Below are 17,039 nucleotides of genomic sequence, written 5' to 3' on the forward strand. Positions count from 1 at the left end.
AGACAAGAGCTATATTATGTTGTAAAAATGTTAGCTCTACCCTTTAGTTTCATTAAATTGCATTGCAGATGGCATCAATCTAATTTTATATTTGCCCTGCTGGCTTTGTTACTGTTCTGTTTTAAGTTTCAGTTAAGCGACATGCAGTACAACTCACATGTGATGTTAAACATTTGTATGAAGTCCATTTTGGTCTGGTGTCTTGTTATCCTTGACCTCACTCAGCACAGTAGTGTTGACCTTCTCTGAAACCTTTTAGTATTTCAGTTTCTGTGTGCCCACTCCACCCAGGAAATTCACAACGTCCATGGCTGCTTCATAGAAACAAAATTGATATATTAATCCAATATTCCCACATTTGTCAAAACATTTTTATTCTTTTATTACAGGAGGTCCATATTGAAGTGGGTAATCAGATCCAGCTTTATAATTGAGTTATATACTCAAAAGCTGTATTTAGAATATGTTTTAGTTGCGCCATGATGTGGGAACAAAGTGGGAAATTAGTTTCAGGACATTTTAAAAGAAAATTAGGTTGGTCATCTCAGACACAGAACAACTTTATAAAGTTACAGCTTTTTATTATCCCTAATAGCAGAGTTTAAGCCATTGCCGCAGCTCTGCACTCAGTTGCATCATATATTGTATTCATTTCTAAAAATGCTGACAGAGAGATTTGTGGAAATAACTTCATCCACGCTGTCCCTTGCAGTAAATGTCTGCCTTTTGACATGTGGATTGGAATTCTCTGGCCGTTCACACCCCGCTGCTGCTAGCGAGGATGGAGAATTTGGCGCTCAACCAAATCTCTGTTCAGTGCAGCGAGACCAAAGAATCCCACTGGTGTGAATGGCCGGAGAAACCCATCCGTGGTTTCAGATCCCAACTTAAACAGAGATCATTATTGTTATTGTAACCTGATAGCGTGAAGAGGTGTCAAACCCACATCTTTCTGTGAGGACACACCTTCTATTACAGTGCTACAAAGAATGACCACATCTTCACAAAGTAGGGAATATGTTGATTAAGAACATTCTGTGGCGTTAAATATTACTTGGAATTACTTGTCTATGTTGACAACGATAATAAATTGTAATTGAAGATAGCTAAAGATAACTGCCCTTAAAAATTCTATGGTCTAACATCCGTTCAATATGTTATTTTTTGCCCTAACCAAGGTGTTCAATTATACAGTCATTAAGACTCACTGGTGCAAGTCTAATATAGAACAGGAACAAGACAAGAAAATAAACTGGTACAACTAGAAAACGTGTGTGCATTTGACCTGCTGCATAACTGCGGCTCAGGAGACCAAGATACTGACTCAATTCCTTCAATCACGATTGTAGAGCATAATAATAAATTGCTCATCACATCACATGGTTAAAAAACCTGCTTTGTTTTATCACAAAAGTCAGTTATTTATTGTGATCTGCTACATGATGCCAGCAAATGCAATTCAAGCTTAATTGGAAATTAATGTTCAGCTGCTGTGTGTTTCTATGCAACAGCAGGTACAATGTACATCATGGATGCATAGGAAAATTGATGTTGATCTTGTTGAATAAGACATTGAAAGGGATTCTCTGGCTGTGCTCACCCATAAATCGAGGTCAGTGGACCTTTGCATGGTCCCACTTGAGGTCAACGGACCTTTGCATGGTCTGTTCCCCGCCTACCTGTGGTGGGCAGGATGAGAGAATTCCTCTCCTCGTTTAATAATTCATGGAAGAAACTAAACTAAACTACTAAATATTACATTAAAAGTAAAGTATAAGAACATCTGAGAGTATTTGCCAGGTTGACTTCCTTTCAAATATATATGATTCTTGGAAAAATATATTATCTGCTTTGTTCTACCTTGGTATCAAGTTTGCCTCTGGGTTTGCCTCAACTGATGTCCTGGCGCAGCCTTCATCCAAACGATAGGCATCTCCAATCTCAACTCTTCCAGTGCTCTCATTGGTTTACTATTCTCTGCAATCTTCAGCTCTTCTTAAGTTCTGCTGCCCATGTCTGACCTTGCAGCAAGTTCTGTTTATACATTAACCATATCTTCATTGACATCCATTGGCTCACAATACATCATGGGTCAATTTCAAAATTCTCATTCTTGGGCTAAATTTTCACTCCCAAGTCAAGAGCAAGCACATAGTCAGGAAGATTTCCTACTCCGCAAACCTAACTCTGGAATAATTGTCCTGGATCTCCGGATTTTCATTCCCCAGGGGCGGGTGTTAACTAGTGAAAAAATTAAATACATTTCTGAATGTTTGTTACAGTCTTCACTGTTCAACAAAAAACACCCTTATTCAAAATAAGTTAATACATTTAAATTCCTTTAAGTACTTAATCCTTAATACAAACAGACATTTACTTCAAGCACTTAATCCACTATTAAAACAAACATTTGCATTCCTACATCCTAGATTTTAAATCATTTGGAACTGTCAATCAAACTGTGAATTTACTGGCATCAACTGTGATAACGATAGACTATAGAATAGTCAAGCAGCACTAATCCAATAATATTAACCCTCAGGCCTATGTCAATGTACAGCTGGTGAAATTGTAGCCACTGTTTTCTTTCCAAAAATGTAAAGGACTTCTAAATTTAATTGATTTGATAGCTTAACATTCCATTAAAACTTACTTACTTTCTAGGCACATTCATGTCTGTGCTTAACAGTCCCAAAGGGCACCTGACCTCTTCCAAAATGGCATCTTAGCTCTCCCGAAGATTACTTTTGACCTCTCTAGAAGGGTACCGTATTTTTCTAAACAGCTCCAGCAGCTTTAGACCTTTCCTCAAATATATAAAGCCCATGAATTGTGTTTTCAACATCCCAGCCATGAAAATTAGATCTGTTTGAAGGCAGCAACACTTACCTCTGTGCAACTGCTGCCATGAACCACAGATGTGTAAGCTACAATCCGTCCCCTGGCAAAATGGTGGGTGCTGGGTTTGGGGGCAGGACTTGCGGAATCAGAACGCCAGTTCCATTTTGGCAAAAGGAAGTCCCCTTCCAGCTTTGCAAAAATTGTTTAATTGTTTTCTTCATGAAAAGTGTTTAAATCCTTTTGTGCCCCCTGTCATTCCGCTCCCCCTCCCCCCCCACCCCCACGCCAGCCTCTGCAACTTCCTCGAGCTTACATATCCCCTGAATTCTTTGACTGATGTACCTTTGGCTGGGCAGCATTTCATTGTTTAGAATTCTTCTCCGAACCTTTCTGCCTCTTCCTCCCTCTCCACCTTAATGGCTCTCAAGATTCACTGATTTGACCAACTTTTTGCTTACCTCTCCAAATATCATTGATGGTTCAGCATTTATTTTGTTCTTCCCTTTGTGCAATTTCTATGTTATATGAATACAAGTCATTACTGTAGTCTTTGTTCTATTCCAGAAAACCAGTTTGTGAAGGATAAACCTGGAGCTATTTTTACACACTTTTATATTTATTTGCAAAGGCCCAAGTTCTACCGGTGTGGCCATGGCCCCATAACAAAACTGGGTTGAGTGGGCAGGGACAATCCACCTTCACCATTTATGGGACCCCTGGCCACGTTTTGCAGCTGTCCAGCAAATAGGGATGAGCGTCCGTCCCCAAGAATTGTCAGTTTATCAGAGGGCTGGCAGCTCAGTAACACCAGTGGAAGCAGTGACCAGTGCTGGGACTGCACCTAACAAAGAGGATGCCATGGGAGAAAGCCACACTCCCAGCCAAGTAAGTGGGACCCGAGCATGTCATGGCCTATCAGGCATGCCCCAGCAAAGAGGAGGGCAAGTGTTGGTAAGGATAGCAGAAGGAGATTGCCATGGGGGTGGACATTACCACTGGGGTGGCACTCAGTGCATCATTGAGAGCCTAACAAAGAGGCAGCAGGGAGGCTACCATATTCACCAGATGCCCTGTCCAATATGGCAAGGACTCACCCGCCACTGGTAAAATGCCAGCAATGAACCTTGATTTGCCACTTAACTAGTGCAATTGGCATCTGGGTAGGAGGTTCATCTTTCTCCATTCCACCTACTGGTAAAATGCCACAGTGGCAGGAAAGCAATGAACACTTGTCTCCCGTTCCCTTGCCATCTTATGGGCCATTATGCTTTCCAGCCAATTCCTAGAAAGCTGGTAAAATCAGCCAATGTTAAACATTGCAAACCTACATCTCCTCACCCTACCAGCACAATTTTATTTTGCATATATATATATATATGTATAAAGGGGATCAAGTGAATGCCCCATTAATGACATCAATTGCACAGAATGAAACATGTTTAATGTGTAATTAACCATCTTAAAATTAATATATAGTTTAATGAACTGTGCAGAATAACCAAAATTAAGTGTAACTATTCTAGCCTTCCCCCAAATCCAGATTGGCTTAATTGTGATAATAGCAATCTTCTCATATCTGTAGAGATTTTAATTCATTTTAAGTGCCTGCATCTCTCAATCCAGAATAAAAATAAATCCAAATAAAGAAAAGCATGAAAATCAGTGAAATTTTCATACAGAACTCATTCTCTTCAACAAAAAATACAAGTCATTCTGAAGTCAGACCCTAAATGGCAACTTCCATCTACCGTATTCCATAGAATTCATAGAATCCCCACAGTCCAGAGGAGTCACTTGGCTCATCGAGTTGGCACCGACTTTTCCGAAAAAGCATTTTGTCCAGGCCCACCCCCTATCTTATATCTTGTTGTTTCACTCCCCCCAGGTATTTTCTAGTCCCCAGTCCAAAGGCACTTTCCACTTTTCCATCCTTACCATTCAGGACCCATTGGACTTTTCTTGCATATCTGAGTATTTCAGGCTATATTGAAATTAGCTGATGCTACAATTTATGCCAGTGCTGGCACTATGACCTCAATGTAGGCAGTGGTTTAGTTTTGGGTATCTTTTCCCACTTGATCTCCGTATTCCATATAAATCTCCTCTATTAATTCTTCATTTCATTGAGCCTGAACAAATATTTCTGCACAGGCTAAGATATATCCAAGTCAGCCAAGGCAACTTTCAGAAGTTACGTTCCTTCCAAATGGATTTCAGTGGATAAATGGATAAATTTCCTTAACTGAGCACATTAGAGACCGCATTAGCAATTTTCACAAGTTGAACATTGTGCTCTTAAATATACATAAAATATATTCATGTGGAAAAAATGGGCGGAATTTGACAGACTCATGCCAGTGTGTTAGCAGTTGGGTGGACCGGTAAAATTCCCGTCTACCCGTGTCTTGTCTGCAGTTTTATGGGAAGGATGTTGTTAAGTTAGGCCTCGGATGACCCAACTGCCCTTGCCCCAAATGAGACCTTTAAATGGGCAATCAATGTCTACTTAACAGCTACTTACCACCCAGTCGCAATTCTGAGACTGGCAGCAAGGAGGTCAGTGATGGGGTGGGAGAAAGTCTAGCAGAATTGTCTGCTCAGCCTCACGCAGGAAAGAGAGGGGCACCTTCTTTATGAATCCCTTCCCAAAGGTATGGACAAGGTACTCCCTACCCACTGGCCTTTCCAATCTCATGCTTGCCATCACCTTCACCTCCCCTAGGGTCTCCCCACCTTCCAACCCTGAGACCCCTGTATCCACATGGTCCTGCTTTTCCCAACACACTTAGGTGAGATTGCATGTAGTACCAGGAGTGACCATCAGTCCTGGTGGTGTAGCTGCCACCACAGAGTTGCCTGCAGTTCTCTGAGGACGGGCTTCCTCTCGAAGGAGGGGCAGTTGTCCTGCCTCCAACTTGTTAAAGCTCCCAACACACTTAGGTGAGATTGCATGTAGTACTAGGAGTGACCATCAGTCCTGGTGGTGTAGCTGCCACCACAGAGTTGCCTGCAGTTCTCTGAGGACGGGCTTCCTCTCGAATGAGGGGCAGTTGTCCTGCCTCCAACTTGTTAAAGCTCTACAAAGCATACATGGCTGTGGAGTAGCCAACATCGATAAAGGTGAGTGTGGTAACTTTTGTGGTGGCCAGACCACATATCCTGCCATCTGACAAATCCTGCCCAGTGTTAAATAAAATGAAGTAAATATATTGATTGGATCAAATCACTCAACTGCTGTGAGATACCATATTCCCTGCTTTAATCTTGATGAGCAAAAAGCTCTCCCTTGAAATTTGGAAGTATACTATCTGATTTTTGACATCTGCAAGAGTGATGACCCATGGAGATCACCCTCCATTAATCAGACTCCTGTTGTGCATGGAATTGAACCCTTTTTTTAATATTAAACAGCCAGGACTTCCCAAAGATAGGTACTGCAGCCTTGTGCTAATGACTGCTCATGATCCTGAATTTCCTGTTTCTTCTTAAATCCTAGAACATGACTGAAAAGGATAAAATGTTGAGTGAATTTTGCTAGAATTTTGAATCCAAGATATCTTATGTTCAGTTTAGCACTAAACTAACTGAACTGACCTGGCAATTTGCTGATTTTTCTAGTTTCTGTATATTGAAATAAAGTATCTTAGTGTGTGCTTACCCGACCACCATATAATGCTGTGCAAGATCACTGAAGTTCACTGGATTACTACTGTGCTTGATTTTGCACTATGCCAGCAAGTAAACGTGCAGGATTATGCTTTATTCCAATCGAGATTATTACAGTGACAGATTTGAGGCAGGGTGTACCATAATGGCAACTGTGAACACTAAAATTAAACAAGTCAGTCAATGTGAGAAACAGAAAGCATGGCTAAGAATTTTAAGAGATGGGCTATCCATCATAAATAGTCCCATTTAAATTGTTGACTTCCTATTTCAGCCACTGATGGTCTTATAAGAACATAAGAACATAAGAAATAGGAGCAGGAGTAGGCCATCTGGCCCTTCGAGCCTGCCCCGCCATTCAATAAGATCATGGCTGATCTGTCGTGGCTCAGTTCCACTTTCCCGCCCTCTCCCCATAACCCTTAATCCCCTCTCTTATCAAAAACCCATCAACCCGCTTCTTAAAAATATTTAGCGAGGCAGCCTCCACCACTTCAACGGGCAGAGAATTCCAGAGATTCACCACCCTTTGAGTGAAGAAGTTCCTCCTCAACTCCGTTCTGAACCGCCCCCCCTTTATCTTGAGGCTGTGCCCCCTAGTCCTACTGTCTTTTTTGAGCGGGAAGAGTCTTTCCACCTCTATCCTATCCATCCCATTCATCATCTTATACGTCTCAATGAGATCTCCCCTCATTCTTCTAAACTCTAACGAGTACAAGCCTAGTTTATTCAGCCTCTCCTCATAGCTCAACCCCCTCAACTCCGGTATCAGCCTAGTAAACCTCCTCTGCACTCCCTCCAGGGCCAAAATATCCTTGCGCAGGTGCGGCGCCCAAAACTGCACACAGTACTCCAGCTGCGGCCTCACCAATGCCCTATACAGCTGCAGCAAGACCTCCCTACTTTTATATTCAATCCCCCTCGCTATGAAGGCCAGCATCCCATTCGCCTTCCTGACCACCTGCTGCACTGCAGGAGTAGGCCATTTAGCCCTTCGAGCCTGCCCCGCCATTCAATAAGATCATGGCTGATCTGAAGTGGATCAGTTCCACTTTCCCGCTTTCTCCCCATAACCCCTAATTCCCTTGTCTGTTAAAAAACTATCTACCCGTGACTTAAATATATTTATCTAGGTAGCCTCCACCACTTCAACGGGCAGAGAATGCGCTTACAGAACATTTGTTTCTATTTCAAATATTTCAAATGCTCATATCGAATGGATACTGTTCACACACTGGAGGCTATAATTTATTCTACGATTTCAGTTGACACTGTAAATCACGAGAGAGAGATATGGATGATTTACTGTGGTCACGTGAACCCTGAGTATGAAGTCTAGTCTCAATCAAGTGAGCCAATGAAAGTGGTATCAAATTTATGCTGCAGCTTTTGTGCCATTGCAAAATATAATTTAAAAAATTCACAGGGGGATATAATTAGGCAATTATATTCTAATCGAAAAGAGTGTAGGAGATTCCATGAAGGTTTCAGAGGTGGACTTGCTGCTGATCCTAAATGAATTAGAATTAAAGCAAAGACAAACGCAGCCTAGCAGTGGATATTTCTGCGTTTGTATTAAAAATCTTAATTCATATATTTTTGGCTTGCTTCACTGGATATGCAAAATTGAGCTATCGAATGAAAGTAAGGATTTTTATACAAAAACAGAAAATGCTGGAAAATCTCAGCAGGTCTGACAGCATCTGTGGAGAGAGAATAGAGCCAATGTTTTGAGTCTGGATGACCCCTGAGCTCTGAGCCTTTCCAGCATTTTCTGTTTTTGTTACAGATTCCAACATCTGCAGTATTTTGCTTTTATCTAAAGGTTTTTACAGCTTTGTCGACAGGTACAAAATAGTTAACATAGTCCACTTTATTAATTTAAAACTTAATTAATGTCGTTACAATTTTGATGACCAGATTTCTCACATACTGCTTAGAATTTGGTGTAAGGAGGGAGGATAAAAATGGTTGCAGACCAAGGTACTGTGAGAAGTAGCATTCCAGATGTGGAGAGAGTGGTCACAATTAGCATTACTGTTTCACTGTTTATTTGTTTCTTCAGCATGACACATTTTTAATTTTAATTGTCAATTCCTTCAAACCTTATCAATCCTCCTTGGCAATGTCTTATAAATATTTATTCATCAATTTTCCAAATTTAGACAACTATAGGAGCCCCCTTTTATCAGCAGTGCATCCACAGGCAATTACTTCCAATTTTAATTTCAAGGTAACATATTTGAAAGTGTTGCATTAACCTAGTCAGTTCCCTCTTGGTCAATTCAGTTTTTTGGGCTACAGTCCAGGAACTTTCCATTTTTGATCCTTGGTCCTTGCTGAGTTAATTGATCTCCATAGAACCGTCAGGATGGAGTAGCAACTGGAAACATGAAATGTTGGAAAGGCAAACCGCTCTGTCATCTTCAGCATCGGTGGGGAGAGAAAGAGTTTATGTTTCAGGTTGTGACCTTTTATCAGATGACACGAAACGTTGACTCTATTTCTCTCCCACTGATACTGCCAAACCTGCTGAGTGTATTCAGCATTTTCAGTTTTTATTTCAGATTCCAACATTGGCAATATTTTTCCTTTGGGTTTCCAAGCTGAGAATGTGAGCAACCAGCCAACTTTCACACGATCCATTCATTATGGAATGTCCCATCCTAGGAAGGACACAACAGTTGGGGGAAGGATTAGGCTAACTCCTGGCAGTCACAGTTACTTTCTCGGTCAGCATCTTGGATGAGATATTAGAGGGCTATTGACAAATGAGATGCCCTCAGTAATTCACATTTTAGTTGTGTTTGCCGTGTTGATTCAAGTGCCCCCAACCAAAACACCTCAAAAATTTGTGGAAAAAATCTCAGTGCGAGTGTAATTCTGTTACTTTATTGGATATCCTTGTTTCTTAAGAATGAATAGTCTTTATTTCCTCCCTCCTAATGAGCCGGGCCAAAGCACAAGTACTGTATTACCTAGGATCATTATTTCTGGTGCAAATACCATGGGCTGCATTTTACATGCCATCTTTTCACCAGGGGAACAAGTAAAGGGATAGGTGCCCATCCACCCACCCAGCCCTGAGGTTCACCCCATAATACGGAGGGTGGGCAGGTGCTGAAATCAACAGCCTGCCTGTCATATTTTAATAAATAATTAGGGTCAACTGAAGTTGTTTGCAGCAAGTCAGCTCTGATGAAGGGTCATCCAAACTTGAAAGGTTGGCTCTATTCTCTCTCCATGGATGCTGTCAGACCTGCTGAGATTTTCCAGCATTCTCTGTTTTTGATATGACAATGTACTGCCCATGCCATAAATCTCACGTTGGGCAGGCTGTTTTGCTGAAATAGTTTTTCAAAGGGCAAAAAGGAATGAGCACCAAAAAAAACCCTTTTTCTGCCCCCCTCTCTGAACTGCCCGGGCCCAGACACAGGACTTGCCTTGCTCTGTGGCCAAGCTTTCTTGTCCCTAGTTGCAGTCTCAGCAGTTCCCGCTAATACACTCTTACTATCACTGGGACCGCTGGAGCTGCCAGCCAATTGAATTAGCCAGCTGCTCCCGAGGGCAGGGTTTTCTCCCAGTGGTGCAGGTTAACTTCACGCCGAATTTGCTTCTGGGGGTGAGGGTTGCGCGATCCATCCGTTTCCTCCCCCCTTTGTAATTTGTTACCCCATATAGTTTTAATCAAACTAATGAAATTCAGTGACTGAAACACATACAGAAATAGAAAGGAGCTGGAGGAATCCTATTCCCTAACCTAGTTAAAATAAAAGTAAATTTGGGTCATGTACTTGACTGAGCAGATTTCAATTTAGCTCGGAATTACAAGATTAAACATACTTTTTCATCACAATAGAGCCAGTTCATGATTCTTGCAATAAAGGTTAATTAGCTATTTTGAACAAAAGTGGGTACTTCTATTTCCATTATGACTGCTGGCCTTTAATACGATGGTGGTGTTAAAGCTGAAAGGTTATACTTCTTAACAAATTAATCCGTGAAACCATTCTGTGTCTAGTTGGTGTCTTACTTAAGTTCTCTGCTTCTCTCTAACCATTTTGTTAGTCCTGATGTACATTATTAGTGAAAGTACTTATATGATTTGTGTTTTATTCCCTTTTGTTCTTTCCTTAATTCTGAAGTTTCCTATCTGCCATCAAAATGATATGGAAAGCTAAAATTTGATGGGCTTGACTGAACATCTAAACAGGTTTCAAGTACATGACAAATGGTTATTATTCTGAAGAGGTGTGGGAGCGTTAATTATCATTGAAATTGAGTTTCTCTGCTTAAGTAATTGAATGTGGCAAATGGTGAGTGCAGACTTTGCCATTGCTGTGTTAATGTGTGTGCAAGGTTCAAAGGTGACCTGGCTTACAAGTGATGGGCACACAGAGGAATACAAAGCAATATCTTTAAACTGACAAGAAATTTACTGTCGTGCCATTGAGGTTTTAGAAAATCTGTTGGTAGCTGTAATGGTATAATTATGATACAGGTACTTTGCATAATTACTTTTCTCATTTTCTAAGGTAAGATTGTGTATACCATGTCAAGAACTATTTCACAATGGTTCAGCTTTTATGTCTGCTTGCTGTTTCCTAGAGTTGTGTTCATGCACCTTTTTTAGGTGAGGAGTCAAGTTCAGTGTGACGCTAACTAGCAATTCTTTTGAGCAAGTATTATATAGATTTGACCTGAGAATTATTCACTGTGCTGGGGAAAGTCATTGTTATGGAATGTATTTCGGTGGAAAACCTTAAGAAGGAGTGACATTTAATAAACAATTTATCTCAGAGCTTTACTGATAAGGATACATCAGTCGATGAAGATAACTTTCAGAGCACCCCACGTTTACCGTGTCTCTGAGTTTAACATTTTGCTGTGTGGTTCCTGGCTGTGGCTTGATCTTTTCACATAGTATTTAATTTCAAGTTTACAGGAGATTCACTAGACCACCACTTACTGTCTCTGTTAAAAGATGTGCAAACCCATTTCCTTGAAATGGGAAGGATGTGATAATAAAAATGGGTGTACCTGGATAGCATGAAAAATTGTTATTTTGTAATGTGTTGACAGGTATGCTAACTGATCTGAAAGATTTAACAGTTTTAATATGCTTTATAGTATTATGTTGAAGCTGAAATACTGTAAGAAGCAAATGTGATTGTGTTTCTAGATCATTCTTTTACAACTTTCTTTCATTTTTCCTTCATGCCAAATCATGGGGGCAATTTGTTGACTGACATGTATGGTGAGCATTCTTTTTTGATACTTTCAGGCTAAATGTTAAAGTGTTAATGTTTGCATTCAACCAATAAACCAATTGCAGTTGTCATCCATTTCATAAATCTCACTATGTGCTGTGAAGTTGACATATGTTAATGTTTCTGTATTTTAACATGTATGCATTTTGGCTCTTTCTTTTAAATTAACAGCAGTTCCACAGTGCTGTCCATTTCTAATACACCTTATACTTTGTTTGCTCCTAGGAGGTCATTTTAATGATCACAGAAGTCCCATAAGAAACCCATTCCTCTACTTCATCATGTTCCTTTGCTTTTCTTCATCATGTGCCATTGTTGATTTATTGTTGTCGATAAAAAGGAAACTGTCTTTTTCTTTGAGGTTTGCATTACTGATTGTGACAACACCAGTTGAGTTAATGGGGTGGTGTTATTCTTAAGGCAGTGTTCTTTCATGGTAGTTGGTGAAGGTAAAAGGGGAGTAGTTAATTCCAAACTGCCACCTAGTGATAATGTTCTTACATGACTTCATCCAGTCAACAGATAACACTATAACTGTAGCGTGCATATTGTTATTTGAAGATTACTTTGTAGATATCTGGGTGGGATACAAAGGAAATCAGAACGAACAAAGTATTTGTAAGCACTGATTAAACACTTACTTTAACTCTTGTTAAGATTTGCAACCGCTTTCTCTTTTCCAAATTGCAGGTCAGAAAAATATTGTTTAACAGTGGCTTGAAACCCCTTCCAGATTCTGTATTGTATCCCTTTGCCCATCTTATCAAATCATGCTGACGTATAAAAGCCCAGTAATAACCTCCTCCATGTTTCATGATGTACCCACAGCAAACCCCACTGGAGCAGATGGCAGAGGCTTCCCAGGAACAGCGGAAGTGATTCGGGAATCGAGCAGCACCACAGGGATGGTGGTTGGGATTGTGGCAGCAGCCGCTCTTTGCATTCTCATCCTCCTCTATGCTATGTACAAGTACAGGAATAGGGACGAAGGCTCCTACCATGTGGATGAGAGCAGAAACTACATCAGTAACTCGGCTCAGTCCAATGGGGCTGTGGTGAAAGAGAAGCAGGTGAACAATGCCAAAAATTCCAGCAAAAACAAGAAGAATAAGGATAAAGAGTACTACGTCTGATTATACACTCTTGAAGAAGGAAGTCTGTAAAAAGAAAAGGAAAACAAAAAAAAACTTCATTTTATCAAAGACATGATAAAACTGAGATGTACTTTTTGCAAAGCACACGGGATAAAGACAGTACACATAATCGGGAAGGAAAGACGACAGTTTGTAAAGTAAGCATTAACATTTCAAGCTGGTTGAAGTCTCCTACTTGTTCACAGTGTTTTCATTCGCTCCGTCTTCTCGTTGTCTGAACTTTACTGTGGAGACAACAGCATGAAGCATTCATAAAGAAGAGTATTACGACAGTGCACAGAGAATCTACCTGTTACCCATGAGTTTTCAGCCAAAGTGCTAAACAATTGTGCAACATGACAGAAGTCTCATTACTCCAAGAAACTTAAATAGACAATAGTTAGCAGACCCTCGACAGTAAAGGGTTCATCATCTTTACATCCATGGGCGACCTGTGTTTAAGTGCTGGCTACAACATAAGACTAATGTTAAACTAGTATAAAGTGGAATAATCCCTTTCTGGTTGTAAGAAGTAAGGAAAGCCTTAATTTCATTCACAGGAAATGTAAGGCATGGATATATACAGATAAAAGAGAGCATAGATACAATCATTTGAAAATTTTCATGCACGCTAATATGTTATTACATACATTTATACAAACACGTATATGTGCTTTCTGGACTGTGATGAGTGATGTTTTATAGCCTGTTGTATAGACAATGCAAATATCTCTGCTATCCAGACATTTTTTGGTAAACGTAATGTTATAGCTGTAGCTAGGTATAGACAGGTTTGAAGTTGTTGATGACGTTTGCAATATTACAATGTTTTTGCAGCCGTCATTAATTGTCTCAAACTTCTTTTTTAATTTCCATCGTAATGAATGTCTACTATACATGTATGAGGGATACATATGAATGTACATATGATTTAGCTGCATTTTTTGTAATTGACTCAGACAGTAATCTCTTATGTTCTTATGAGGTTTTGTTGTGCAGGAAACAAAGTGAGTTTAACACTGAAATGGTGGCTGATGCTATGAAATCTTTGTAAGGTAAACCAGTGGAAATTGGTTTCAATTGTTTCACCTTGTTTTTTTTTATCTTTACTACATCCAGTGGGGAAAATGAAAAATGCTAAAAGAAGTATCTGATCTTTCAATTATTTGCAAGCCAGATATTGATGTTGCTTAATGTCATGTACATGTTACATGGAAACCTTCCTAAGTATCTGTAGAGTCATTGCAGAAAATAGTTGCTTATTTGTTCCTATTTCATATTGTTATGTTCCATCATTTTTTATTTAAAAATGTCCCTTATCCCATTTGAAAGTTGAAAGCTTTAACATTAAAGCATCGGAGGTCCTTCATTTTCTAGCTTTGACTAAACAGTCCTATATGTGGATTATTAACGTGTATAGATCTTAAGAACTCATTATTTAGCTTCTATATTATTTTTAGATGATTTCACAGCAATAAACCCGGTTGTAATGTACTTCAAATCAAATACAAAGAGAATATGTTAGATTCTATGGGTGTACTTCAAGGGAAACCAGCTGAATTTCTAGAAGACCTCCTGGGAGGAAAATAGATGTTCACACATTCAAACAGGAAGAAGGAATTTAAAATTAGCTTTAAACAGCGGGGGCCACAACATAACAGGAATTGTGTATTTTGTGTCAGCAGTCACTTAGAATTGACTATAGTCTCCTTGCCAACTGCTACAGCCACCTCGATGACATCTAAAACAATCATTACATTCGTCATTTTATGCTCTCCACTAGAATAAATGTCTAAACAAAACTCATTTTTGATCACTTTGCTTTTACCTTGGAGAGAGAAATGTGTTCTCATTATAGTCAGTTTCTGAGGAGCAGATGGATCCTTAATCACAATAATGTCACATGCACCTTGACAGTGATATGTTGTGATGTGATTTATGCAATTATATTGAGCATTTATAAACAGTAATGCATTATCTAAAAATGTTCATGAAGACTGCACCCCTTTAAATTTTAATATGAATGCTAACATTTGATTGCTGACCCATTTATTGTGTAGAATGATGATGTTTCTACAATTAAAGTCAGTTTTCCTTTGTCTCCAGTAACATGAAAAATGTCAACCATATTCAAGCTTCCCACACAAACATGTTCACATTTGTGAAATTAGGAAGATTGGAAAAAGTAATTCAAAACATTTTATGCTTTCTTAATTGTACCAGAAAGAGACTTGAAAATCCCACATGATCAAGTTTACAAATAACCTTTTGCAGTGAGATCACAGTCTGTTTTCTCCCCTCAATTTGCATAATCTGCTGTGCATTCCTTATTATTAGGAAAGCAGATTCAGAAGTTGTTGAGAAACTCCTCCATACTTAAGATTAATTGTTAGGTCTCGTGGCATTTTGGATTCAGCATGGAACCATAATTTGTGCAGAGTGGTATTCTTTGGCAGTTGCATTGTTTTGGTGATGCAAAGGTATATAAAAGAGGCCTAAGGCCTGGTGATGGATACAGACAACAGATGAAAATGGGAAGAAAACTACTTGTTTACTTCAGTTAATCCCATTACTAAACATGCCCATACAATCAGATACATTAAAAGTGGCTGTAGGAACTTTAGAAAGCACTAGACAACAGTAGAATATATCGTAAAGTAATTAGAACTTGACTAACTAGACAGTTTTAAGCTATTCATGTTGCCAAGGTGGTTGTATCCATGCAGTCAACAATTTGGTTTAATGGCTGCACTGAAGCAACTTTTTCTTATGTCTTAAACTACCTACAGCCCCTAGCATGGCAGTTTCCAAATCTCATTTAGGTTGATACTGTTTGGTACTGTAATGTGTTGTGTTTTGGCAAACTCTTGTTTTAAAACTGTATGAAATTTTACTTATGAATGATGCATTTCACACAAGATAAAACGAGCAAAACCATTCTGGAGCCCCATCTTCGAGTGCTTTGTGTGATAAATATTGAAAGAAAATTTTGTTGCAAAAGCCAAGTTAACCATTATTGGAAATGCTAAGCCAGTGGAATTTACTGTTTTTGTTAATAAAATGTTTCTTATAATAGAAACCTTGTGATACACAATCTTTTGTTTCTTCCCTGTTTAACTGCAAATAACACCTAAGGAATTACATTGGTATGGTGTAGTGTGATATTTCCATAATATTGTTTCTACTTTTCGTAGTTTAATCAGCCTTATTTTCAGCTTTGTAACAAAGCCAACAATGAACTATTCAAGAACTTTTTAATGTGACTCCTATGCTTTACTTTACTGGATGAAATAAAGTTCCAGGTAGATTGGAGGTATCACAGGAGATGTTACTTCTAATTCATTTGTATGTATGTTTCTGGGATTGGAAAGCGTCTATAAATAACAGAATGTACACTGCCAGCGTTGCGTTCCTTCATTTACTCATTTTATTTATCAAAGTCTTTAATTTTGCATTGCAGAGTAACAGCTTTTATCTACACTCATCAGACCAGATTTTACAGGGTCCCAGGGTCCCCCAACCCACCCCAGTAAATAGTTGGTCAGGAGGTCATTCACAATTGCTACTGCTATCCTACAGCAAGTTAATATTGGAAGCAGTGTTAATTGCTTTAGGCAAACTTCTGCCCTCTCTAAGGAGGATGTCCCACCTTAGAGAGCTTCTGGCCAGTTGAATGACATGGATTCTAATCAGTACTCTGTAAACTGTGTGTGCCTTTATATGCCCTTCTCTGATCAGAACTTTCCACTCACCTGACGAAGGAACACATTCCAAAAGCTTGTGGGTTTACTATCAAATAAACTTGTTGGACTTTAATCTGGTGTTGCGAGACTTCTTCCCAGTTGAATGACCAACAGTTCTGCAGTCACCAGAGTGCCAGTGTAAACACTGGCCACAGCTGGATCTATAGGCGCTCCTACCATGCGAAGTATAATAAGAACATGAGAACATAAGAATTAGGAGTAGGAGTAGGCCATCTGGCCCCTGGGCCTGCTCCACCATCCAATATGATCATGGCTGACTTTTTCGTGGACTCAGCTCCACTTATCCACCCGCTCACCATAACCTTTTCTTCCTTTACAGTTCAAAAATTTATCTATCCTTGCCTTAAATCATTCAATGAAGTAGC

General features: G+C 39.5%; 1 protein-coding gene across 4 annotated transcripts in view; it reads left to right on the top strand.

Moving 5' to 3' along the window:
* nrxn1a (neurexin 1a) overlaps positions 1-16,217 on the top strand; it is a 1,747,513-nt gene extending 1,731,296 nt beyond the window's left edge. For all 4 annotated transcript variants that reach the window (XM_080200471.1, XM_080200468.1, XM_080200469.1 and 1 more), the window contains one exon: positions 12,606-16,217. In XM_080200471.1, the coding sequence (XP_080056597.1) occupies positions 12,606-12,910 (305 nt within the window). In that variant the 3' untranslated portion in view covers positions 12,911-16,217. The remainder of the gene's footprint in view (positions 1-12,605) is intronic.
* The last annotated feature ends 822 nt before the right edge of the window (positions 16,218-17,039 follow it).

Source organism: Carcharhinus amblyrhynchos, chromosome 12 (assembly GCF_965287045.1).
Source record: "Carcharhinus amblyrhynchos chromosome 12, sCarAmb.v2.hapA, whole genome shotgun sequence".
In the NCBI taxonomy this organism is placed as follows: domain Eukaryota; kingdom Metazoa; phylum Chordata; class Chondrichthyes; order Carcharhiniformes; family Carcharhinidae; genus Carcharhinus; species Carcharhinus amblyrhynchos.